At 50.7% G+C, this 25,689-nt stretch overlaps 6 protein-coding genes across 6 annotated transcripts; 5 read left to right on the plus strand and 1 right to left on the minus strand.

The window, feature by feature from the left end:
• Nucleotides 1-515: 515 nt before the first annotated feature.
• Nucleotides 516-2,528, plus strand: ENH_00019320 (hypothetical protein, conserved; the record flags this gene model as incomplete). The annotated part of the gene is made up of 1 exon (XM_013579375.1): nt 516-2,528. The coding sequence occupies one exon, from the start codon at nt 516-518 to the stop codon at nt 2,526-2,528; it is 2,013 nt and encodes a 670-aa protein (XP_013434829.1).
• Nucleotides 2,529-3,003: 475 nt separating this feature from the next.
• ENH_00019330 (nucleolar phosphoprotein nucleolin, putative) lies at nt 3,004-6,513 on the minus strand (the record flags this gene model as incomplete). The annotated part of the gene is made up of 6 exons (XM_013579376.1): nt 3,004-3,125; nt 3,284-3,529; nt 3,653-3,980; nt 4,303-5,576; nt 5,976-6,267; nt 6,472-6,513. 6 exons carry the CDS (start codon nt 6,511-6,513, stop codon nt 3,004-3,006), a joined length of 2,304 nt encoding a protein of 767 aa, XP_013434830.1.
• A 774-nt stretch (nt 6,514-7,287) lies between these two features.
• Nucleotides 7,288-8,418, plus strand: ENH_00019340 (hypothetical protein, conserved; the record flags this gene model as incomplete). The annotated part of the gene is made up of 3 exons (XM_013579377.1): nt 7,288-7,546; nt 7,735-7,800; nt 8,018-8,418. The coding sequence occupies 3 exons, from the start codon at nt 7,288-7,290 to the stop codon at nt 8,416-8,418; spliced, it is 726 nt and encodes a 241-aa protein (XP_013434831.1).
• Nucleotides 8,419-11,332: 2,914 nt separating this feature from the next.
• On the plus strand, nt 11,333-12,971 carry ENH_00019350 (hypothetical protein, conserved; the record flags this gene model as incomplete). The annotated part of the gene is made up of 4 exons (XM_013579378.1): nt 11,333-11,431; nt 11,742-11,898; nt 12,301-12,596; nt 12,858-12,971. 4 exons carry the CDS (start codon nt 11,333-11,335, stop codon nt 12,969-12,971), a joined length of 666 nt encoding a protein of 221 aa, XP_013434832.1.
• A 1,498-nt stretch (nt 12,972-14,469) lies between these two features.
• On the plus strand, nt 14,470-18,107 carry ENH_00019360 (long-chain fatty acid CoA ligase, putative; the record flags this gene model as incomplete). Its single annotated transcript, XM_013579379.1, has 7 exons — nt 14,470-14,578; nt 14,947-15,011; nt 15,176-15,301; nt 15,967-16,305; nt 16,670-16,759; nt 17,391-17,870; nt 18,048-18,107. The coding sequence occupies 7 exons, from the start codon at nt 14,470-14,472 to the stop codon at nt 18,105-18,107; spliced, it is 1,269 nt and encodes a 422-aa protein (XP_013434833.1).
• A 5,242-nt stretch (nt 18,108-23,349) lies between these two features.
• ENH_00019370 (hypothetical protein) lies at nt 23,350-24,845 on the plus strand (the record flags this gene model as incomplete). Its single annotated transcript, XM_013579380.1, has 3 exons — nt 23,350-23,699; nt 24,160-24,283; nt 24,468-24,845. The coding sequence occupies 3 exons, from the start codon at nt 23,350-23,352 to the stop codon at nt 24,843-24,845; spliced, it is 852 nt and encodes a 283-aa protein (XP_013434834.1).
• Nucleotides 24,846-25,689: the final 844 nt, after the last annotated feature.

The raw sequence follows: 25,689 nt of genomic DNA on the forward strand, positions 1-25,689 counted from the left end.
GCATGATTAGTTCTTATTTGTATTCCCATATGGTGACTTAGCCTCTGCTCATAGCAGCAGCGCTTACTTCGCGCAGCTCTTCTGTGTCCCATCTCGTCCTTGACTGTCCATCAATCTGTGCAGACGCTGCAGAGATCTCTATTTTCTGCCTTTGACTCTTTGTCTTTCGAAGTCATTAATCCTGAACATGGATGGACACACCTGGCATTGCATTTATCGATGCCGCAGCTTGCAGTGCCTGGTGATGCTTCCTCAGCGGCCAGCGCAGGCGGCAGCAATGCAGCACTGCACCACCAGTTGAAGACTCGAATACTTGTTATACAGGCCTATTCGCATCTTGCATGGAGGCGGATAGCAGTGCACACATTTTTATGAGAAGGCGAAGGAAGATTTTCCTCAAGGTCAGGTGCCGGCCACGCATTACGTCTTCTGCGGCACCCAAGAAGTTCTTGCTGTTCCCAAGCAGCGACACCACAAACGGCGAAAGGTCAAAGCTGGGCACGAAGAGCTAGAAAATGAGCAGCTCCTTCTCAATTGAGATATCTCGCGACGATTTTCCCCACAGAGGGGCATCGAGAAGCAGCAAACAGAGCAGCCGGCGCAACAACAGTAGCAGCGTTAGTCACGAGTTCGATGTTACCCCTTCTGAACCTTTCTATCCCGAGTCAGGCCGGGCTGGCCAGAGAGGGCGGTGGCAGCCCATGGCTCGCGGAGACGCTCCAACCCCCGGGGGATCGGAGAATGAGGCCTCCGTTAGCTCTGCCCCGGCATCTGCTAGTCCCAGTGCAGGCCCATCAGGCTGTTCAGTGGACGTCACGCAGCAACAGCAGCAGAAGCTGAAGCAGCAGCAGCATCGGCAGCGACAGCTGCAGCAGCAGGAAGGGGAAGGCGTTTGTTACGTGGACCAGTCTCGGTCCGAAGCCGACGACGTGCAGTCATCATTTGCCTCAGGCGAGGCGTATGATCGTTCATGCCAGCCTGAACATCCCGTTAACACAAACGATGAGGCCCCTTGGGAAAACATGCAGTTGGCTCCGCTAGCCATTGAGGGCTCCGTGGCGAGTGGAGGTGGGGCTTCTCGCGCGTTGGGTTCTGCAGGGCGAGCGTCGCCTCCCGGAGCTGCTGCGGGTAGCAGCGCCTTACTGAGGCGCGCCTCCACAACAGGAGGACGGGGGCCAACGCGGCAACGCAGCGGCCGGAAGCAGGAAGGGATTCTGAAACGGCCGACAGAGAAGTGGACCCTGGCGCAAAGCTCAATGGGAGAGGACGTCGTAATAGGTCAAAGGGGCAGTAAGCTGTGGCTAGCTCCCGGGTCTGTTTTATGGCGTTTCTTTCTGTGCGCGTTGGCCTTGAGAATTGGCAGCTCCCTGGCGCTGCTAGTAATCGTGCTAACGACGCTGGAGCGGATGGGCCGCGCTGTGTCATGTGTAGACATGTCTAAGTGCAGCGGAGGGGGCGGCATCCTGGCGTTTCCTATCTTGCTTCGGGCTCTGCCGAACTTCGGGATCGGCGTTATGGCATACGAGTCCATCACAGGATCCTTAGTGGCGGGATTGGTACTAATGCTGCTGCCCATGGCCGGCAACTGCTACTTTACGTGCCAGGCGCTGCTTAAAGGCACGCGAAAGGCGTACCTCGATGAGGTCAAGGTAACTACCTGCTGCACCGCCTGGGTGGGTGCGTGCGTGGGGGTGTTTATTCCAGTGGTCTTCCTTACGTATCAGTTCTGTGACTTGGAACGCTTCGATGTTAACGGCTCACTCAGGCCTGACAGCGCATCTATAGGAGCGGCCTCGGTCAACATGTGCAACCAGCTGGGGCTTTCGTGCGCTTGCCTAGGAGTCGCGATTCTCTGCGCGTGCAGCACTGGCTTGTTGGTGTTTCAGCGATACTCGCGGCTGTGGGCGGCGCAGCTGGGGCTTGGCTGTGTGAAGTTTATGCTTGCGGGATATCTGCTATGCTCCACCATCATGCTTGGCGGGCAGAGCAACCAAATGATGCTTGAAACGATGGATACGGCGGTGCATACGGGAGGGCTTCAGAGCCCCATGGTAGTTCAGATGGGCCTCTTTTTTGCTGCGTTGAAATGGGGTGGTTATATTCTCGCGGTGAGTAACATGGCTAGCGGGGCGTTTACTGTGTGGATGGCGCACTTGCGGTCGCACTTACTGTCGTGTACGAACATGCTTATTAATTTCGTCTTCTTTTTCACCAACGCTGTCTCCTTCTTCGCTATGACTTTCGAGTTTGCAACCCTCAACGTGGTGTGTGACTACCCAATGTACCCTATGCAACAGACGGAGCGGGCGGCAGCTGAGGCCGCCTTTTTTTGCACAATTAGACCCCACTTTATATTCCTGTGGCTTCTCGTGGCACTGTTGTCGGTTGTCCGTCTCGTGGAACTACTCGTTAGTGCGCTGCTCTTCCACCGCGAGTTCTGCAGTGCCAAAATGCCCAAGCCAGGAGCTCCCCCATCCGCTCCAAGCATCGACTCTCTACCCCCTAAATGGGGGTCTAGGAACAGATAATCTGAATTACCTAACTACGGGTCTTATTTGTGTCCCATCATTACAGAATTTGAGACTTTTCCCCCCCGTCCTGGCATAGATCGCTGGTTTGCATCCCGCAAGGCCTAGCGCCCACGCCTGTGCCTAGACTACCACTGCCTCCATACGAACCGTCCGACGTTTTGAACCATGTGTCGTGTACAAAGACAAAATGAGCTAAAGCATTACGCCTCGCGCCCTCCGTTGGTGCAAGTATCAAAAATTGCGAGGTGTGCAAAGCCGAGCGACAGCGCAGCGCACCTAAGCCCACAGTTGCAATGCCATGGACTGGCAGAAAGTTGGCTATCCTGCACTGCCTGTGCCTATAACGCTAATTTGAGACCCCCCCTCCGCTCATGGTGCCAGGGAAGAGCCTACGATCCCATCGGAATATCTAGCGCCGACCCAACATATCCTCAACTAATGAGTCCACAACTACGACGGAAGCACGTGCGGCTCAGTCGCTGTCGTCAAACGTCATCTTCTTCCCCTGAAACTCTTGCACGTTCCCCGCGTTTGCAGCCTTCACCGCAGAGGCACCGCCCCCCCGACCTCCTCGGAACCCCCCACGGCCACCACCTGCAGACAAACTCCAACGGGAAATAGATAATGCCAACGAGAAACACACACGGACCGTCCCCATGTAAAAAACGCGGCCCAAGTAACGAAAACCCAACGTAGCGTAGCAGGCTGATGAATGCAATACTTGCTTGCGGCAAAGCAAACCACGCGCCTACCTCGTCCCCCTCCCCTACCACCGCCACCCGCACCGCCGCGGCCCCCACGTCCGCCTCTGCCACCCCTATCACCGCCTGAGCCTCTGGGCAGGGCATACGCTACCCAAATTGTTCTACCGTCCAGCTCTGTATTGTTGTACTCAAGTGCCTTCGTGGCAGACTCCACAGAGTCAAACTCCAAGAAGGCTTGCCCACGAGGCTTCCCACTGTCTTCGAAGACTGGGATACGCACTGCTCGAATCTCCCCTGAAACAGGCAGGTTTCAAACCAATGGAAAACAATGACACAAATAAGCATATGAGGGTTCAAAAAATATGCTAGACAGCAACCCAACATGCGCAAGGCCAATGCCTCGGCATCGAGGCTTACCACAGTCGCCAAAAGTTTCCCTGATGGTCTCTTCAGTAGTATCAAAGCTCAGGTTTCTCAGGACGATTTGATTACAAGGTTCCGCCTTGATCTTGTCTTCCCTAGGAGAGGTGCCTTTCCCGTCACCTTTGCCCCTATCACCCTGCTGCCTGTCAGCTGAAAGATTAATCCGCAATGTGCGGCCTTCATACTCTGTCTGGTTGAACTCTACAGCCTTCGCAGCGCCCTCCTCGGATTCAAATGTGATGAAAGCAATTCCCTTCCCCTCCAAAATTTTTATGCGAGTTGTCGGCCCACAATCCGCCTCAAATAACTCCTTCAGCTGTTCCTGAAGAGACAAGAAACTGCACAGACAAGCATACTCCAATTCACTCCCATGCGAAGGTACCGACGCACAGCATGCACTTCGTTGTATCAATAGTATATGACCCTCCTATCCCGTGACGCCATGTCAAACTGCGTCAAGGGTCAAACAGAAGCCACTTTACTTTTGCAGGGCAAATGGAGGGACCACGAAATCAGCCACAGAGACTGCAGCAAGACGCGTCCCGCTGGAGCCTGCCAGCACTTGAGCACGTCGGACAAATTTGCGGCAATCACCCCATGCAGCAAACACACCAAATACATGCCTGTGGCCTTTTCTTCCTCACCTCTGTAACGGAGTACGGAAGGCCACCGCAAAAGATCTCACTACGCATACGGGCGGCAGCGGACTGATCAGTGAGTTGCAGCTTCTTTTTCGGGGCCTGTTGGTGGTCCTGCCCCTGCTTTCTCTTCTTTGAGCTACTACCATCAATCTCCATCTCCATGTCTGCAGCCTTCCCTTTCTTGTTTGCAGCTTTTTTAGGTGGCTGCTTTTCTGCCTCCTCCTCCGACGACCCTGAATCGGAATCACCAGCCACTGCCTTTTTCAGCGGCGCTGCAACCTTAGCCTTAGCTGCAGGCTTCTTCTCGGTAGCTTCCTCTTCAGAAGACGAGTCGTCAGAGTCAGAGTCCTGCGCCGCTGCTGCTTTCTTGGGACCTGCTGTCGCCTTGCCCTTAGCTGCTGGCTTTTTCGCCGGGGGCCCATCGTCTTCAGATGAGGACTCATCTGAATCAGAATTCTTTGCAACAGTCGGCTTCTTCTGTGGCGGGCCTGCCTTGGCCTTAGGTGCTGCTTTCTTAGCTTGGGGTTCTTCGTCAGATGAGGAACTATCGGAGCTATCAGGCGCTGCAGCCACTTTCTTCGTAGGCGCTGCCTTGGCCTTAGCTGCTGGTTTCTTTCCCGTTGGCGCCTCATAGTCAGAGGAGCTCTCCTCTGAATCAGATTCGTCTGAACCCGAGTCCTCCGTTGTTGCTGCTGTCTTCTTCGGTGGCGCGGAAGCCTTAGCCTTCGGCGCCGCCGGTTTGGCGGGCGGCTCGTCGTCAGACGATGTCTCGTCTGAGTCGGAATCCTGGGGAGGCGCTGCTTTCTTCTGAGGTGCTGCTACTGCCGTCTTACCTTTGGCTGCTGGCTTCTTCGCTTGGGGTGGTTCGTCTTCGGATGACTCATCCGAGTCAGAGTCCTTTGGCGCTGCTGGTTTCTTCTGTGGAGGTGCCTCCTTCGCCTTTGGTGCTGGTTTTTTTGCCTGAAACCCGTCATCAGAGGAGGACTCGTCTGAATCAGAATCCTGCAACACTGCAGCCTTTTTCTGAGCAGGGGCCGCCTTGGCCTTGGGTTGTGCCTTCTTCGGGGCGGGCTTCTCATCTTCTGAGGATGTGTCGTCAGACCCGGAGTCATTTGGCGGCGCGATTTTCTTTTGTGGGACCCCAGCCTTTACTTTCTGCGCTGGCTTCTTTGCTGGTGGCTCATTTTCAGACGAATCCTCTGAATCAGAACTCTGAGCAACGGCTTTTTGGGGCAACGCCGGCTTAGTCACTGCGCCTTTCCCCTTTTTTGCAGCCGCTGCAAGCAAAACAGTTGAAACGCTCGGCACTCAGGCGCAGATACATCAACATCAACATAAGGTGGTAGTACACAGTGCACAAGTAATTCTGACTCGCGGTCTTTTGCACATTGGGCGAATTCCAGATCAGAGATCTTGGTGGAAAAATATCAGTCCCGAAAGGTCAATAGTAGCAAAAATGCTCATCATCTGGATACCGCCCACGCAAAAGCGCGATACATAAGAAATACAATAAATACGATAGTTACGCATGCACTAGCATCGAGGCTCACTAACCACATACTGCCGTGCACAAACGCACTTCAGCGCATGCTGGCCTACATTGAACCAACAGCAATCAGTTCAAGCTTTGCTGGCTGATCGCCATTTCACATTGCTCGCTAACGCGCATAACGTACGTGTATCATCTTCTGACGAGCTTGATTCGGAGGAGTCCTGAGCCTGCGACTGAGCCTTCGCAGCTATTCCTTTGCCAGCTGCTTTTGCTTTTGCAGCCGCTGCCTTCTTCACTACAGTTGCACTCGGCTGATCCTCATCAGAGCTGTCATCGGAGGAGCTCGGTGGCGGCACCGGGGCAGTTTTCTTCTTACTCGCAGTGGAAACCGGCTTCGCAACTTTCTTTGGCTGAACTTCTTCTTCGCTCGAAGAAAGTGAATCGTCGTTCGCGACGGGCTGTGCCACTTTCGCTTTCTGCGGGCAAATAGACACAAGCACCTGTCCAGAATGCCGAGAGCTCCGGCGGAAACGTAGTGCTCGAAGACAATTCTCTCAGAGGGCTTTTGCTCCTTCAAGGAAGCTACATTGCTTTTCTAGGGACCACAGTTTGCCGGGAAAAGACTTCCAGCGCAGAGTTTGGAGATATTGGGCTGCCTCTCGCGCCCCACAGTTCCTCACAAGGTCTTCTACATTCTCCTCGGCATTAAGCCCCCCATGCATTACACCACCTCTTAAGGAAAACAGAGCCACGCCAAAAAAAATCAAGAGAACTTACTGCCATTGTCGTGGTGCAGAACAGGAAGGAGGCTGCAAACTTGTTCTAATGTGGGGCAGGCACCTACAGAACGGAGCCTTTGCAGGCGTGTACTTTCAATAAAGTAGACACACTTGCATAAACAAGCCAAATCCTTGGCTCGCCTTTAAAGTAAATAACAAACTGCTCACAGAGCACGACAAGAAAAACTATGTGCTCATGTTGAAAGGGACCGTGACCTCACTGCCCCACGCCAGCCCAAGCAGTGCAATGCATGACGGAGGCTTAGAGGGCCCCAACGCAACAAGAGCCCATCTAGCATGGGCAACTTCATATAATAGGAGTCTCCGCATAAAAGCGCTTAGTACTTTCATTTAAACTTGCTACTTATTTATATCGTTTTTCTGATCTCTTCTTTCAAACTTGACTAAATTGCTACAGGTGGCCGCTGTTGTCATTCGAAAAGCTCGGCGCGAGCGTCATCCCCGAGCCAGACTTGCCAGCAAGCGGCACCGTCGATTCTGGGTACGATTTGTTTTTCCTCGCCAAAATTTCGATCTTTTTTATTGGGTTAATAGCTAATATTCGTGCTTTCAGCTTTAAAGCTAGAGGAAAGCAGCGGATGGGCTCGCGATCGTGGCGTCTTCACGAGCGCTAGCAAGTCTTCTCTGGTCAACCGCAGTGGTCGCAAAACGGAATTAGACGAACAGCTCATTTGATGGGTTTTTAACCAGAGCCCAATGAAGGCTTTTAAAGCGCAGACGTGTCACTTGGTTGTGCTCGGGCTATTGTGCTTTCTAAGCATAGTCGACAGGGACTACCATGGAGCTCAGGCGGCAAGGCTCGCTGCAACACGAGCAGCGCGAGATGAAGCAGCCCAAAAGCTGGATAAGTTAAAGTCTCCTGAGGAGGTTAAGAAGGCAAAAGAAAAAATGGCGAAGCTGAAGGAGGACATTCAGACCCTTCTTTTGGAAAGCAAGGAATATAAGCAGGCAACAAGTCGGTTTGGCAATGTTTACGTTCAGCCTACTCACGAGACACCCATAGCGAATGGCGTATAATGCTTCACTTTATCGATTGATCTCGTGTTTGCTTGCTCCAGTCTCATACTGAGGCCACCAAAGACCGCGTTACCAGTCAGTAGCCGCTTACCCACTGTATGCGATCGACTGTCCTTGTGCATGCAGTTAAGAAGAATCAGGAACAGGAAGTCGCTGAGTTTACCCCGGAGGAGCTCGAAGAAACCGATTTGTGTATGTGAATAAGCACTCGTTGACTGAAGCTTCTGTACACTTGCCTGTTAGGACACAGCTCAGTATTGAGGGTCTGACTATTTTCACGTGTAGGCGTGAATAAGTGCATTCTTGTACCCGTTGCCTGCGAGTGAGCGTTCTACAGAACGAGGAGCGTACGTGTGGTAGTGGGGAGGCAGAGGTGCACGAGCTTGCCTGTATTGCCGTGTGGTCACAGGGAAAAAGGAGTACGACAGGTTCATGAGGGCCGAGAAGCAAAAGGAGTGGTGGGAGAGGCTTAGCATGATGAGCGGAGTGAGCGCCGCAGTTGCGGGCGGTCTGACGGGTTTTGGAAAGGCTCACGAAAATGCAGGGGGCGTAGCGCACAATCCGTCAGCTGCTCGGCTTGTTAGAGGGGCTGGCACTGTAGCTCTAGTTGGGGGTGCCTTAGCACTGTTTTCGTGGCTGATGCGCCGGCACAACAAAAAAAGGCAGAAGCTTTCCAATGCCAGGCTTGCCCGCATGCAATTTGAAGCGCGGACGGGACTGAAGCCTTCTGATGAGAACGTTCTAGGGCCCGACGAAGCCGACATTTTCAAGCCCAAGGGTAAAAAGGATAAAAAGAAAGAAGAAGATTGACCGTACGTCTCTGCGCATTATCACAACGGATGCTCTGACATTCATTTTTTTCCGCTGAGCCATACGCTGCCGCGGACCAAATGCAACGGGAATGCTCCCGTAGACAAATTACTGTAGACGATGCCGCGGAAAGACAAATGGGCAGTTCCCAGTGCACGAGTGGCACACTTAAAGAGGGCCACGGGTATGAAGGAGCGGCGCTTCGTACACGCCAAAGGGCGACTCGGCGACTTTTTTTTTTCGTGAGAAACGGGAGAGAAATGAAGGATTTGTAACTGCGGTATTCCTCTTTGTGTGCAAAGTCGATGGGAAACTTTGGAGCCAACACTTCGTGGGTGAATACAGTTTCATCAGAGAACGATTGGAGTACATTTCAATACAACATTGGCAGACGCTCTCGCTCTGCGAGCGCCGCCACTTGGGCCTCAGGAACTGGTGCAGAACATTTTTGCGAGGCATTGAAATATCGGTTCCGACACATTTCTTTCGTGGGAAGTAGCGTTGAAATGGCATACGTCGCCTTTTAGTTTTCATAGGTGTCAGGCGAGATAGGAAGTGTAGACGAGGATTGGCTTGTTTGGGTTGTAGGGTTCGGGTGTAAGTACAGGTGAAGCTTGTCGCTTAAAGTGTTGGCAGTAGGTACACCACTGAGGTTATACTCTTTTTGCCTATTCAGGATTATTGAGCGCTTGCTCGTTTACCTCAGTACGGTTCCTCTGAACTGTACAATTAAGTGCCGGCTTCGTAGTTTACGTGGTTACTTTTTTCTCACCGTCGCACATTAGTGCACCGTCGCACATTAGTGCTACATCAGGTCTTGCGAAGAGGAAAAACTCATGGACGCAGTAGATGTATTCCTGATGACCCCACGGAAAGGTGGCAAGAGCTTCTTCGGGTCTGACGAGGGGCGTTTCGCCTGAAAGTGAAGGATCCGGGCACAGTTCTCAGTCCTTCTCGCACGTCTACCATACAATCAACCTAAGCCATTTTCGTACGCGTGCCTGGAGCATCATGGCTCGTACAGTAGCTTACCCAGCATGAGGGGACGAGTCAGAAACCAAGGAGAGAGGCCACGGGCGATGCGTTGGCAAGATAAAATGTGACTGATTGGAGGCGAGCTAGACTGACGTGGCTACTGTGTGCCTGTTATCGGCCTTGCCTCACTAACTCAACCACACTCCGCCATTCGCTAGGTCCTTAACGAGCATGGAGACCAGCGCGCAGACGTTGTGCCATGCGCAGCACAAATACAGTGACCTTGTATATGGCGTCAAACGACCAATGAAACAACGTCTAACAGAGGAAGCCAGCGAATTGGGGAGCAGGCCAGGGAGGTTCGACTCCTAACACCACGAATTTCTGTGGCAAGCAACTGGCATGACAGAATAGGTGGCAAGCCCTACACATGCAACTTCGGCACATCAACTTTGTTGTTACTGAAGTTGACGTCATAGCTTATGCCCCCTCTGCCTGTTTTTCTCTTAGGGGATTCATCCCTGGAGTGTTGTTGGTGTGAGGGCCCGAAGTGCCCACGGATCGCAGAAGAATTAAGACTACATATTACTACACTGCACAGTTTGCGAAAAAACGTACTCAATTTTATCTCCTTTAGTGTACTCACCGACTTTGTGTTTTGATGCTAAAGTCAGCTGAAGCGCAGGCAACGTACCTGGCGGGCCTGGCGGGGCTGAGGAAGCCCCATGCCTGTCTGTTTGTCTGTTTACACTGGAAGCACTGCAAAAGTGTAAAACAATCTTGTTCTGTATTTTTCATTAGTGGAGTTTCTTCACGTGTACCGCTTTTGTCCTATTGAGCTGTCTGCGACTCGCGACGGCCCGCCTCGGCCTCCCTTCTGCTGCGCCGTCCCTATTGGAGACCTGTCCATCTATTTTTCATGTCTCACTACGCCTCATGCAGCAGAAATTAGACCTCTTGTGTTAATCTTCATTACAGTGTCCCTCGGCAGCATTTGCCTGCTCCACGACGCTCCGCGGTGCTCCAAGCGAAGCTCAGCCCAGCCAATACTTCTGCCGTTCCCACGTCCTCTGCCGAAGCTGGCGGGGCCTTCAGAGAAATTCCGTCGGTTCAGCCTGAAGGATACTGAATACGAAGCGTGGCTTCGTTGCTTATGCTGCAAAACTACCAGCCAACCCGCACAACTTGGAGTCAAAACAGCAGAATAAAGGATGGGGGCAGCGAACTCATCTGTGAAGGACGTGCAGTATTCAGTCCTTGTGCCAGGCTCAGAGGAGACGGGTGCGGCAAATGTGCCTTCGCATGCTCAAATATTAACCCTGCAAGAGCTGCATTGAATTGTCGCCGCGCCGTGTTGCTGCTGCTGGCGGGCCCTGGTCTCGTATTTGACCCGCTTTTTCTTGCTTTCATTTCCTAACTCTTCCGCCCATTTTTTATTATCAGGCCCAACACGTGGCAACGGCTACCTCATTAAAATACAAGCTTGCTCACAAATTTGTTTAATGCATGGTGGTAGTATGCGGACATATATAAACACAGAAGTTATGTGCATGCTTCTGCATTAATGTCACAAACAACCAACTATGGACCTGCCCGTAGCGCAGTTCAGTAACATATATCTCTGTGGAGTTTTGCGCTGCATAGGCACCAAGTAGTTGGATAGCTAGACGGATATGTTGCTCTTTTGCGGTGGTGTGTGCGTGCAGCTGAACGCACAGCAGCACGTCGGCATTATTCTTGCTTAGACCGGCTAGCTGACAATTTTTCGACTAACCCAGTCAAAAATGCGTGAGAAATAACTAGCTTTAGCTTGTGCGGCAGAGAGTCCTGTAGGCGAACTAGAGAGCACAACTCCCGTCTGCAACCTTCGTAGGTCTAGACGAATCAGAGCAGTTTGCATGAGGATTCAGGTTTTGGGTGCAGGTGGGAGCTTTTTCAGATGGGAGTGGGCCGATCCCCTGAAGGTCCTTGTTTGGGAACTCGACAGCTCCTGCCTGATGGAAGGAAGGGAGACTATGTGTGGAAAACTTACAGAGAGGTAAACTTTTCTGTGTCGCGTCCATAATTTTTCGTCATTTTCTTGTCTCAAACCACTCTGTCAATGTCATTCTTTGGCGCTGTGGCCGCTTTTACTTTTTTCGCCAGACTATGTTTGGTTGCATTGTCTACTTTTCTTCCCGTTTTCTGCTGTGTGGTTGACTTTTCGTCTGGTCTCTGTGATGGATACATTTGATGCATCTGTTGCTACCTCCGAGGCTTCATATAACAATCAGAATCAGTCTCCTACGTATGCGTTTTCTTTTTCTCCGTCATGGTGCTTTCCTGAAGTTCGCTTGTGCAACCTTCAGGTGGAGCGACTTGCCATAGAAGTTGGCAGCGGTCTTCTTAACGAAGACCTTGTGCCCCAGCGGGTTTTCACTGACGTTTCGGGCAGCGAGCTAGCTTTACGTTGCATAGGCATTTTTGCTAAAAATAGGGAGGAATGGGTCATAACAGAGCATGCATGTGAGTTTCAACTCGTCAGTCCATTTGCTTCTCTCGTTTAGTTTCCCCTTTACTTGCTTGTCTACTTTTTGGTTTCTTAGCTTATTCATGCGTCCGTGCTTTGGAGTAGTAGCACGTTAGCACGTTCGGTTGCAAGGATTGCACAGATGCATGTGTGAGCGTAGAGTGGAAGTATCTTCAAGGTGTTTCGCGTCCCCTACTTTTTAAGTACGCGTATACATGTATCTCAACATGCCTATGCACAACAGTGTGTCTAGACACGCACATCCGTCTTTAGAGCAGACACGCACATCCGTCTTTAGAGCATGTGCACAATAATTATTCGAAAAGCGGGTCATCTCCGTCTACCTACGAATGGTAGTGCCATGAGGAATGTGATGTCTATGTGGATGTTGCTCGCAGCAAACGCGTACGGCATAACAGTCATCCCCCTGTACGACACTTTGGGGCCACAGAGCACACGATTTATATTAGGAGAGACGCAGATGAAAACCGTCGTGAGTGACGGGGACTGTCTCGTCAAACTCCTGGACGCGTTGCAACAGCAGCATACCGCAGACAGCTCCAGCGCCACCAGCCAGCAGCGCGAAATTGCTATGGAGTGTATAGTCACGGTGGATGATATACCAGAAGATCAGAAGGAGAGAGCCGCCGCTCTCAACTTGCGTTTGCTATCGTGGAACGACTTACTAGAGCTCGTACGCATCGTCAGAAATACCTTCGACAGCGGCGAAATGGATTAAATACACCAGAAGCATAGCGACAGAGGAGCAGGGGAGGGGCGGTAAAGGAAACATGTGTTTCGAAGCTTCCTTGAGAACTGAGACGTGTGAATAGATCGAATTCTGGCCGTTTACGAGCTTATGAGGTGGATCAGCACGTGCTTCTTAGCGACACTGGTACTGGCGAATAAACTTATGACGGACTTCCCTGGAGATTTTTGTCCTTCTTGTTTACAGGGAAGGCGGAATGTGGTTCCTCTTTCCAATGAGGTGCAGCCGACGCTGGAGTCCCTACACACCATCTGCTACACCTCAGGCAAGAGCGCAGTGGACTGTTTAACTAGCCAATGACGTACAAGCGGTTAGGTAGCAATCAAGCTCAATCGCTAGCTACGAAAGAGCCTGCTTCTTTGAGACAGTTAATGTTCCAGTTCCGCAGTCACCTAGTTTGTGGATGCCGCTTGCAGTCTTGGACGCCCATGCTTTCCTTCGAGCATAGGGCTTTCGACAGAAGGCCTATAGCTCAGAGATTGCCGTTTAGGGCATAGGATTTAGGGCTCAATATTGTATGTCCTGCCTTGCAGGGACGACTGGCAGTCCGAAAGGCGTGATGATGTCCCACGGGAACTTCGTAGCTTGCGTCGCAACTGCTATTGAAGGCCGTGTGTCTCCACATCATATTTGTTGTCTACTGTTATTTCTTTATGCACATCCTGCAAATCTATTTCTCCGTTTTTCGGGGTTGTCTTCTGTGTCTCTTGCTTACCACTCCTTGCCTGTCGTGGTGACTTCTCCTCCAGAGTACGCATCTGCAGTTTTTTCATATTCGTCCATTATTTCCCCATAATTTTGTCCTGTCGGCACCCTTGCGTTTTTTTGTGACAAGAGGTAAACATTTGGACGCTCTCTGCGACCACTACTGTAATCGGCTGTATGTTTGCATCAACACGGGAATATTGAAGGCACCAAAACAACTTGCAAGCTCTATGGAACGCAAACACCACAAGGGATGCTGGGTCTTATGCTGTACAGGGCTCTAGGTAACTCACAGCTTTTTCTTCTGTTCTGAGCTTATTTCGCTGTTTGCATCAGCTCTCCACGAGAACGGCTTGCACTTGTATTCGTCCGACTGCTTACTTTCCTACCTGCCGCTCGCACACGTTTACGAGCGCTTTTGCGAAAATGTGTTCTTCAGCTACGGCGCCAGGGTTGGCTTTTACTCTGGCGTGAGGCTTCCCTGTTCACTTTCAGCAGTCTCACATAAGCAAACAATTTCACTTGATTGCAGCACAACAGCCTGAAAAACGCACTTCATTAGTCGGTAACGTAGCCTTCCTAGGCTTGTAACTTCTGTAAAGTGAAAGCTTCTTTCGTTTTCCGACAGCTCTGGTGACGTTGCGGTGTACGGGCTTTTAACTGCCTTCACTTCAAAGCGTTGCACTTAACTACGTTGAATACTTGTGCGCCGTTTTGGTCTGTGGTTTTTAGGACACTCACAAATTGCTGGACGATGTGCAGGTTTTGAAACCTACAGTCTTCTGCAGGTAAGGACTTCCCAAGGAAGGTGAAATCTGTCGTTTTGTGCAGAATGCGTGCATATGGGCGGGGACGCATCTAGGAAAGTGAAAAGGCGCAAGTCTCATAACCTTTATTTTCTTTGCATTTTCATTGTCGTCTTTTTTTTGTACTCTTGAGAACAGGAGCATTAGTCTCTGTAGGGTGCGCTGCATTGCCTGCTTTTGTTTGTGCATGTCTACGCGCTGCTGAATCGACAGTTTACTCAGTTTTCCCTTGAATCCTCTCGGTGTATTTACTTCAACACGAAGAGTGTTTTCGTGTTTTGCGCTTTATGGGTCTTTGGTCCGTCAGCGTCCCTCGGCTCTTCCAGAGGATTGAAGCCAGAGTAACTAGTAGCCTGCAGGGAAAGTCGTTCGTGGCGCGATCCCTTTTCAACCAAGGTAATAGCCACTGAGCATCTGCCTTTAGAGTACACGTTTGCCTTCACCACTTTGTATTGCTTCCTCTCAACAATATTTTGCACTGATGGCCGAGGGGGCGCAGCATGCAATTCTGAAGTACTGACGGGAGATACGCACTCCGGCACTACCATTTGGCGGTAGATAGCCACAGACGTCAAAATTCATGCTCGTGTCATTCTGTGCGTGCGCACGAAAGAGCGCGGATGCATGACACAAACAGTGACCATAGATATGACGCGATGACTGACTTCTACCGCGGCGTTGCTCACAGTGTACTCGGCTGGGCCATCGCCTGCACTTGACGTTGCTTCTTGGATGCTGTCGCATGCTCTGTCGGCGCTTCTCAGCCCTGGCCGCGAAAATTCGACGTCTGCGAAGCTCAGGCATACCTCAGCATCCGTTCTGGGACAAGGTAAGGCGAAGCAGGCATACAAGCGCGGCAGCACAATGCTATTTGTTGGGGAGGGTCCACGCTGGTCTGCGCGTTTTGTTCAAGTACTGTTTCTATAGTGAAACTGCCGCTTTCTGGACATAGTGCATATCTTGCTCGTGGCTTTTCCTGCTTCGTCGCTACAGGTTGTGTTTGACAAGTTCAAGAATCTCATGGGCGGTCGCGTGCGTATTATGCTAACGGGCTCTGCTCCTCTTGACCCCCACACTCTTGAGAGGATGAGAGCATTTTTCTGCTGCTGGATTGTTGAAGTAAGCGCACGGCGCGCCTGCGCGCATGCTTTCACACCTCTTCATGTATTCCAGGCTGTCTTTGCATGATTGCGTCATTAAACAGGCGTGCATGTTAAGCAGAAAGGCATGACCCCTGTTTACTTGTTCACTGGTGTTCATGTGGCTCATATGTGTTCTGTCTGTGCGCTTTCACGCATGTAAATTCATGTGTGTGCGTATCTTACTTGGTTACGTAGCTGAATGAGCGTAGGCGTCGCCAGCTGTGGTTCCCGCGTGTCTATGTGCACATATCTTCTGTTTCAGGGTGTTTCGGGGTTTTTCAACGGGTTTTGAGGCTCTTGGCTGCTGGAGTTTTTGAGTATACATCATTTCTGACAGTGTGCACGCTCTTCCGGTCTTCATGCTTTATTGGGTTATTTGGTTGTGTTGTGTTCGCATTACTCGCCGTGACAAACGCAATCCTCAGGAACTTGCACGTGAAGTTGCTTCTATCTCATTTAGGCCCCTGTGAATTTGGACGTATGTGTCCGGCAATCTGATGAGCCAGGTGCTTGCCTCGCCGTTCGTGTTTGGTGGCTTTTTGTTGTTGTAGTGTGCCTGCCGGACGTTTCAGGCCTTCCAGGGCACAGAATCAATGTTGTCGAATGCGCATTTTCTTGAATGTGTGGTGTCTTGTGGCCCAGGGTTATGGCATGACGGAAACAATGGGCGCTTCCTTTCTTACATGGAATGTGTACGACAACAATCCAGGGCAGATAGGTGGAGTATTGCCGTCTTTGGAATTTTGTCTATTGGACGTCAGCGAAACTATGAACAAGTATTCCATAAAAGATGAAATTCCGAAGGGGGAACTTTGCGTCAGGGGCTCTACGGTCTCGGCTGGGTATTTTCGCAATGCGCAAGAGACGCGAGCCGCTATAGACCAAGACGGGTGGCTGCACACTGGGGACATAGCTGCGCTTTTGCCCAACGGGGGAGTGCAAATTATAGATAGGAAGAAGAACATTTTCAAGCTTGCTCAGGTCAAGCAGAACAGCCTGAACACATTTCACACAGCGACATTTTTGTGTATATTTAACGTTGTAGCACGGTACTCTGTGTTTTTTGTGATTATTCTTTGCTTTTTGTGACTTTCCCCGTCTCTCGCACATCTGGCCTTCATCCCTTGTTACCTCTTTGATGTTACCGTGGCATAACCGTGTCAGCATTTGCCTTGATTTATTCGTCTGCTTCCCATAGCATTGCCCCTTGTGTGTAGCTTTTCCAGTGTCTGTTGAGGATGCGTGCTCCTATATCTGACTGATATCGTTTGTCCGCTGCTGGTGCTTTGTTCCATCTCAGCCTCACGACGCATTATACACGTTTGCTTTGTTTTCTCTGGTGCAGGGAGAATATGTTGCCCCTGAAAAGGTGGAGACAGTGTATATGCAAAGCCGATTCGTGGCGCAGTGTTTTGTCTTCGGATTTTCTTCAGAGGTATTTGAAAATGACAATCATATATTGACACGAATATGTCCATGCACAGACAGATTGAGGGGAGCAGAAACAGGCACAGGCGCACATTAAAGGGAAAACGAGACGATGGCTGGACGAATGCAGAGACTCTATAATATTGAGCTAAAGTATACACATTCACATTCATGGATTCATGATTTGTCAGGTGTAAAGATGTACGTACCGAGGCTCAAGCAGACACATAAGCATGCACAGAAATTATGTCTGCCGCATCGACATGCGTGCAAAGTTGGCATAAAATGACGAACTCAGATGCTCACAGGTGGTGTGCATGCATAGACAGTGCACATATGTAGCTGTGCAGGTAAACAGTGAACGTACTGAATGCATGGTGCTTCTTGCGCGCATATACGGAAATTGGCAAGTATGTGGCCGTGCTTTTCAAGCAAAATAATGCATTATTACGTCGACTTATGAATGCGTGCGTACAAGCACATGCGTGAGCATGGGTACATGAGTGAGGACACTTGCAGGACATGCGCAATTTGTGATTTGTGCACACGAAAGAAGTAAGTGGTCAAATTTGGGTTTTCTGGCATACTTACGGTAATATCAGCTGTCTCCTATTTCGTGTTTTGTCTCGCCACTCCAGACCTCTCTCGTCGCAATTGTCGTGCCAGACCAGGAGCAGACGCTGCGTTGGCTGCAAGAGGTGCGTGGAGCTGATGTTGCTGACTCTCGGCCTTTTGAAGAGTGGGTAAAAGACCCTGCAGTGCAGAAGGCTGTCTACGACGACATGCAACAGGTTGGAAAGGTGCAGGGCCTGAAGGGATTTGAGCTTGCCAGAAAAATACACCTCCACTCTGAACAATTCACGGTTGAAAACGGCTTGTTGACGCCTACTTTCAAACTCAAGCGTCACTATGCACAAGAGGTTAGTGACTTCCACGTCAGGGAGGTGGGGGACATTGATACAACGACTGGCATATGTAGGGGTATTTGTGGCACAGCCAGCAAGCGCTTGGTCTCTGACCTGCGCCTTTTGGGGAACATGAAGGCTGAAAACACAGCACAGAAGTGGTTAACAGTTTTGTTGGATGTTTGGCGGCCTCCACAGGAGCCGAGCGCTGGAGTACGAATATGGTTGTTGCTTGTATCTGCATGGAAAGCGTTGTGTACATCGCAGGGCGAATACGTCTGTAGTGCTATGCCTGTGTTAATATGCGCAAAGCAGCCGCTTGTACATGCCGAGCTGTAAATTCGGACTAAGTTTGCCAACGTTGTTGTTGCGCGTGGGCCTTCCGTGCAGGTTTTCTGCGAAGAGATAAGGACGATGTACGACGAAATACATAAGGAACAAGGCGCATGATTTTGTCATTTTTCTTTCCGCAGTCTCACAATAGAGTAATGGGAAGAAGGCAAGGCGAAGGCGGAAAACTTATACCTCAAGTCCGATATGTTCCGCGTGACCTCCTACCGCCTCACGCAGCTCCCTGTTCGTCTTTTCTCCTTGCATCCAATACGTTTGGTTGTTATGTTGCCTTTGTGGATTTGCTGCCTTGCGGCATCATGGTCCTTTTTTTATTTGCGACGGCCGGTTCTGACGCAGCCTATTTAGTAGTAGCTTTTAGCTGTTTCAGGGCGCCTGGGGGCCGTGAGGCTGCCACTCTTGGTTGCGTCAAGTCTGTGAAGGGAAACGGAATCAGGGCACGATTTGGCTTGTCACTGCCCAAAACGCACGGACTTGGACACAACTATGAGACGTGGTAATCGAACTGGTTGTAACAAACAGGGCGGCTTCTGCAGCTGCTTTCCACACGCCCTAGTTGTCTTCCATCTGCGTGATTTGGTGCGCTTGTTCTTTGTTGTAGTTCACAGCGTTTTTCCTGCAGAACATACAGTGTTGCTCTTGTGGTGGTGTGGGAATCTTAGGTAGAAGGATAGATATCAATTAGTGCCTCGCTACATGCCCAGAAGGATCCCGCTGTGTTTCATTTCTTGTGTTTGGCCAGCTTGCTGCCGCTGGTCTAAGCTCATCTGCTTCGTGGAAGAATTACTGATGTTGGTGTATGGTGCAAAACAGAGCGGGAGGGGCCATTCGGGCAAGCCATGGAGCGCATATCCCCAGGGGGAGCCTTGCACAGCCTCTGTGTTTGTCCACTGGCAAGGGGGGGAAGATTGAGGATATCTCTCTTAGGACGATAGTTGCTGAAGGGCCTTCACAAATACAGTGTGCGAAATTGCTCGGCATTTTCTTTAGTGAGGGCAGGAAGACACTGCTCTCCATTTCACAATGTTAGTTGTCGTGTGGTGTCAGTCCCGTAAGCTTTTCAGACGTGCTAATCTGAGTTTTGCCTCGTACCCTAGCAGCGGGCTTTTGCTGTAAAGCAATTTAGTGATATTTTCCTCACGCCTAAGTGAACAGGGGTTGAAGACTTGATGACCTAATTGAACAGCGGAGAGGGTTTGAAGCATTGTTACGTCTCAGGTCACATATTCTGTGTAGGCAGTCTGCATTTTTGTGTGAGCTGGACGGTGTCTGATGAGACTCGAACTTTGGGTCAGCACAGTAGTGCGGTGAACCTTGTCTGAGGCGGCTTGGCTCCGTCAAGGGCTCGGAAGCACTGCTCTGGTTTATTACCCAGCTTCCGCTTCTACGGCGGGGCGTAGCTACAGGATCCAGCGAATTTCACCTAAAAACGTTGGAAGTAAAGGCGTCGACTGAAAGGCAGTGGAGATACTGCTGGCGAGTGCAAGGAGTGTAGATCTGCTGTTCATTCCCAGCGAAACACTTTTATTCTTGGAGGGTGCTGCGGTGAACGGCACAGCAAGTCTCAGCAGACAGCGTTGCCTCTTAAGGCAATTGCGGGATGCAGTTACTTAACAAAGGGAGTTCGAGCAGAGCGGGAAGTGCTTATGAAAGCTCAAGGGTGGGATGAGTGGCAGGATCAAGCCTAGGCGATCAAACAAACTCAGCAACTAAAATTTGTTATACAGGGCGGGTCCAGTGCTGAGGAGAACCAGAGCTGCAGTGCTGCGCGCTTCGATGGCATGTAAAAGTAGCCTTTGATATCCATGTAGAGCAAATTACATGCGTCTGCGGCAGTGCCTGTAAAGTTTGCAAAACGGCAGAGTTCACGGGATCGGTAGATTTGGAGAGCTCTGTAGCTAGGCCCACAGCTTTGAGCTGGCTGCGACACTGCAGGCAAGGGGTACTGTGTGGAGATGGATGGGCCAGGCGTTGCAGAGAGATGCGTCTTTGAGAGCTTTTGGTTATCCTAAACTAAGTGTCTGTAATATTCAAACCTTTGTGCTACTTTTGTGTGGTGTTGTAGACATGATTCATGTAGGCGCTGAACTAGGCTTGGTGCGTAATGTCTTGAAATATCCCGAGCTGTCTCACAGGTCCCCTTGATAGTTAAAACCGTAGAACTACCGGAAAAGCCCTCACCAAAGTTGCTCGCAGAGACAGCACCCAGCAGATGCCCTTTGAACTAACAATCAGAACACCTAAGGGCCGAGCTTTAAGAAACGCCGAGGTTTCCAAGAGACAGGACACCTCGACAACCGGCTTCTGGGGGTTGTTACATAACAGATAAGCAGAACCAGGTAACTGCTGTTGAGCACTTGATCGCCTGGGAGGAACTTTTGAGCGGGTCTTTTGGGCGAATTCATTTGGAGACGACATTTCCAGACCAATAGAAATCCCTCAAACACGAGAACAGGAGCTTCACGATGACTTTTTCCAGGAGACCTTTGGATATCCCCTTCACTGATACGGTGCAAGATCCACTACAATGGTGCAAGGAGCGTATAAACTGCAGACGGATCGTGATATACTGCACTGTATATACCTAGAGCTCGCCAGAAATATGAACAACTGAGAACTGGTAAAGCAGTGGTTTCCTAGTCAGTTCAGTTTTCTGTCACAAACGAAGATATTGGGAAAATTGGATAGAATCGAGTGGAAGGAAGATTAGGAGGGTTATACAACACTATTCGCAGCCAGAGTAAAGTGTGGTATCACTAGAAGAAAAGATGACATGTCAAGCCGCTTTTCTGCAAAACACCGTTGGGACTCGGACTTCGGCGTTGCAATAGAAGGGCATGAGAGCCAAGCTGTCATCAAAGAAGGAAGGAGCGGAAGACTCGGTCTGCATGAGCGGGCCATGGCTAAGCATAACCATTAGAGTAAACGCGGTTCGCTGAGACATTTAGGCTGGCAGAAGAGCAAACAAGAACTACTGTTGAAGAGAAGAACAAGACATGGGGCGGTGATGACAGTAGTGATAGAGAAGCATTCGCCTGCCATGAGTGCGAAGTGAAGCCCCACCGAAAGCTTTTTTGTCTTAAAAGAAAAGCACGGGCTAAGACATTGACGGAAACGTGTAAGACGTGCGAGGGGGATGGCTAATATGCTAGGGACTGCCCTGCTTCGGTAGACTATGGGCGTAGTCACGTGATAAAGTAAGGTTCCTAACGCTTGCTTGTGCAAAGAGTCGAACTAAGCTTTTACAGATGACACAAATGCACCAAGTTACAGGGAGACTGAGAGAAACTTATGCAAAGTGGCAACAAGCCCAATCGCCATGGTAGCCTTTTCTAGTTGGGGAAAGCAAAAGCAGATACCACGAAGTTACAAAGATCAGCAGGATGTGGATTGGGAACACCCTCCCAAACCAGCAGCAAAGAAGCGCAGTCGGGCGTCAGAAAACTTCTGAGATATTTGGGAGGCAATGCGCAAACATAGACAATAAGCAGCGGTGGTGTCGCAATATGCTGAGTGGAGATACAGCTGCTGAGTGCCGGATGTGCAATGCAGCATGGACTCACCGTAGTCGTCCGGCTTCAGCTGATTGGCCGCTGGTATGAAGCTCTCTTCGATACTGAAGCCGCGCACATTGTAGTTTTGTCAGTCCACTGGCTGCAGGCTAACAACAACTCAGGGTGAGAAGAGTCCCTCATGAGCCCTTGCTCACTGTCGTTAATGGTGAAAGCTTCGATACTGACAGTGCAGTTGTACTACTTCCAATGCGGCGCTATCTTGAATGCTTCTCAAGTGACATTCAAGGTGGATGTGTTATCTACGATATGGTTTTGTTAGTGGGTTAGCTTACATGAGAGAAGACAGCGTGATGTTTCCAGTCTGACGAGATGATAGTCCGTATGAATAGAATGTGATGTAAGCAGCCTGTAGATAGTGACGGAGTAGACTTCTTGATGAGCGCCTCCAGGCCCTGGAAGCGCGATTTACTCCGACCGAGATGTTCAGGAAATTGTATGAGCAACGAACATTATTCTTCAAAGCTGTGAGAGCCAGATTGCAACTAAAGTGCTCTCATGATCACTGCATCTTATGCCTATCGCATGGTAGTCTCTTCTTTACCGTGTGGCTCAAGAGCTGCTGGATTTCCCCATGCAAGCTCTAATCAAGCTGTCAGCGATTCGATGGACCAGCTGTATCTACTTCCCTACATGCGCTGCCACTCTTATGAACGAGGATGAGTCCGTCGCTCTGTCGCCTTGAAGACGCGGATGGTGACTAGTTATAAAGCATTAAACGCTCCCTCGAGCGTCCGTAACTACCCCTTGACCTCTACTCAACCTACAGATGAGATATCATAGGGAGCTAAGTAGTTGTATGGGTTAGATTTACACGCATGCTTCCACCAAATTGTGATTGCTAGAAGGGATCACTAGAGAGTTGCCTACTGGTCAATTTTGGTACTTTGTCATCGTGGAGCGATGAGCAATGGACGAACTCCTAAACTCACGCAGTAAGAGGACTAGTGCAGCGTTTAATATGCTACAGGAAACCGTAATTCCCCTAAACCACAAACCCTTTTGAAAAATACTGTGATGCCCCCAGATATGCTGTAGCTGCAGTCCTTTGGCAAGAGAAAAGGTGACTGGTTTCTTGCCCAGATCATGAGCACGAAGCAAAGGAAATATCGGGTCCATGACCAGAGCCTACTAGCCTAAATTACAGCATAGAGAGATGTGGCGCTAGTTATTTAGCGCCGCTAGTGTAGTGCACAGGCAGCCACAATCTTAGGCTATTCGTAGACATTTCTAGTGTATACAAGTTATTTTGCTAATAGATTGCTTTTCTATTTTACTAGTAAGAAGTTGCGGCGCTCGATCAGCATCTCAACCTCTCAACTGCTTATAGGTCATCAGTCAGCTATCCTCTATAGGTCGCCAGCAAGCCCCATTGTAGTGCCTGCGCACTACACTCCTCCCCAGAGGGCCATGGAAGCAAGAACCCTGAGTGGGGGATTTTCTAGAAAAATGGACTTGAAAAACTGGAGGAGATAACTACATTTAATGATATTTGGATATTTATTTCAGAGAGGTGCGTCGAAGGTAGAAGGCTCACATAGACCCTACTCGTGGGGCAGGTAGCAGCCTAGTCGCAAGCAGGAGGCGCTGTGCACTACATTTGGGGGCTGCTCCGGGAATGAAATTTTGTTTCTTTCCGGACCTAGGAGTAGAAATATTTTGTTTAAATGATTCGCACCTAGATTTCTTAGCTCGGTAATGGATGCATCTCCGCAACGGACGCGTTATCGGCCTCACATAAAAGGAGACTTCTACAATCAGTAAGCAAAATGCCCAGCGGAACACCGGCCCATCATCTTCATGCTACTCCGAAGCCCATCGTGGCAGAGCGGGCGCATGGGCATAAGGAGGGGCACCCACAGGTGACACCTGTGACCAATGTTTTGCCAGGGGACAGTCCCTTCGTCATGTGGGACCAATTCCAGTCCGCTATGAGTGTGATAAGAACTGTTATACGCGGGACCGGGGAATCGGACGCAACGTTTCCCATACTCCCAGAAAATTGCAGCACTGTGCAGGCCTTTTTGATGCGCATCGAGCGCCGGTACACCCAGATGGGATTGGAGCCGCGCGAGTGGGGAAGCGCACTAATTGACCACCTTGTGGGCCCAGCTCTAACGTATTAGATGTATATACAGCGAACTGTCGACCTAGGCTGCTGGGCGACGGCACAGCGCAAGCTTTTGGAGCGGTTCAATAAAACAATGTCGCAGAATCAACTGGCAACGGAGTTGGCTAAAGTACGGTGGAATGGTAGGCGTAAGGAATACACGGATCGATTTGCAGCTGTAGCGGAGCGTGGTTTGGGTGTCGCCCCCAACGAACTCGCCGACTATTACTGCACCCGACTACCAACGGACCTCCATCTCATGGCAAACAACGGGCAGGTGAAGTATCCCTCTTGGGAACAAGCGGCGACAGCGTCAGTGTGACTCTACGAGCCTCAGGAGACCGTGCTAGAGCTACGAGGAAGGGGCAGTAGAGCTATCAGAGCTGCTGTCGAGGCAAATGGACCCCGTCTAAACCACGCCCATTTTTGTTTTCCTAGAGAAAACCCCGGGAACTGCTGTGAGTGTCAGGGTCGCGGACATCCGGTACGTGTCTGCCCCAGCAAAAGGGAACGTACCAGACGTTCGGGGGAAATATGCAAGAAATGTGGCGGTGTGGGACACTATGCTCGCGACTGTCCTACTTATGAACGAGGTCGGACCGCGCCGGAGGACAAGAGCAGTAGGCAGCCCACACGTCCTAGTAATGAGAAGACGGAACGATTAAACAAGGGGGCCTAGGCGTGGTTGGAGATAAGAGTTCTAGGCCGCGTAGCCATGGCAAAGGGATGATGTGTGCGGTAGCGACAGGCCCCAATGCCATTCCAGTCTCCCTTGAGTGGGGAAACCAACTCCTCAACACTGCGGAAGGAACTGATACGAGCAATGGGCACGCGGAAGGGACTCAGCCGCTTTCGGAAGCGCAGCGGGAGTCTGAGTCGGCGTCAATCCTGAGTGAAGAGGCTCCGGGCGCGACGACGGCTAGCAGCAGGAAGTCTGCAGAGGCAACAGAAGACGGCTATAGGCCATACGCAACAGAGATTGCGCCACACTGGTGGCGGGAAACTTGCATGAAAGAGCCTTACGACCAAGGGGGAGCACTGTGCTATGCGGGTGCGACGGCGGTGCTTCGCGTTGAGCTCGCAGGGAGTCCGTCTGACGCGCTCTTGGACAATGGGGATTCGAGAAGTTTCATTAGTACCAAAACAGTCGAATGATTGCAGCTCAAGGTGCGGAGACTTACAAAAGAGCATAGGCTCACTATAGCTACAGGTGAACAATTACGCATTGATCGAGTTGCGACGGGGTTAAGCATGTGGTGCGGACATGCACGCCTTTCGTGGCACTTCTCAGTGGGACCCGTTCCTTATGATTTAATATTGGGTTTGGATTGGCTGACGGAACATAAGGCGGCCTGGTATTTTCAGTCCGACAACCTCCGGATCTATGTGAATGGCCAGTGGTGCGAGTTACCGGTCGTTAGGACGGGTGAAGAGACATTGCAGCGTGACAGTCAGATAGTAGGACCTCCAGGAAGTCCTGAAGAGCAAGCCTATGACATTTTGGCTAAGCAAGTGGTGGGCATGTCAGCCATGTCAGCGGAGGAGGCTGCTATATTCCTACGGCCGCCACATAAAGGTATAAATCCCATGCGAAGACTAAGGCAAAGGCATGGATTACGTCGCTGGTTCGCCAGGCGGCCAAAGATCCGATTCCTGAATTAAGATTCTGCCTTGCTGCGTGGTCAAAGAGACCGCATGAGAATGGAGTTATGTTCGCCGCCAGCGATGCAGGCCAGAGGGACCTGAAGCACGGCCCTTATAATCCGGAACTTGACAAGTTTTGTCGCACTTTGAAGTCAAGTGGAGACACACAACCAGCGTCAGACACGAGCATCAGGAAGTGTTAGACCAGCTTTTGCATTATGCAGTCTCATAGCTCGTTAGGGGTGTAGGCGTGGTAGGTGACGCCTCTACATCCACAGAATGGAGCTCGCTCTCCGTCGTTCGCCGGAAATCTCAATTAGTGAAGGAATGTTTTGCCTTCGGAGTGTGGGTGCCC

Source organism: Eimeria necatrix, genomic scaffold (assembly GCF_000499385.1).
Source record: "Eimeria necatrix Houghton genomic scaffold, Enh_scaff164, whole genome shotgun sequence".
Lineage (NCBI taxonomy): Eukaryota > Apicomplexa > Conoidasida > Eucoccidiorida > Eimeriidae > Eimeria > Eimeria necatrix.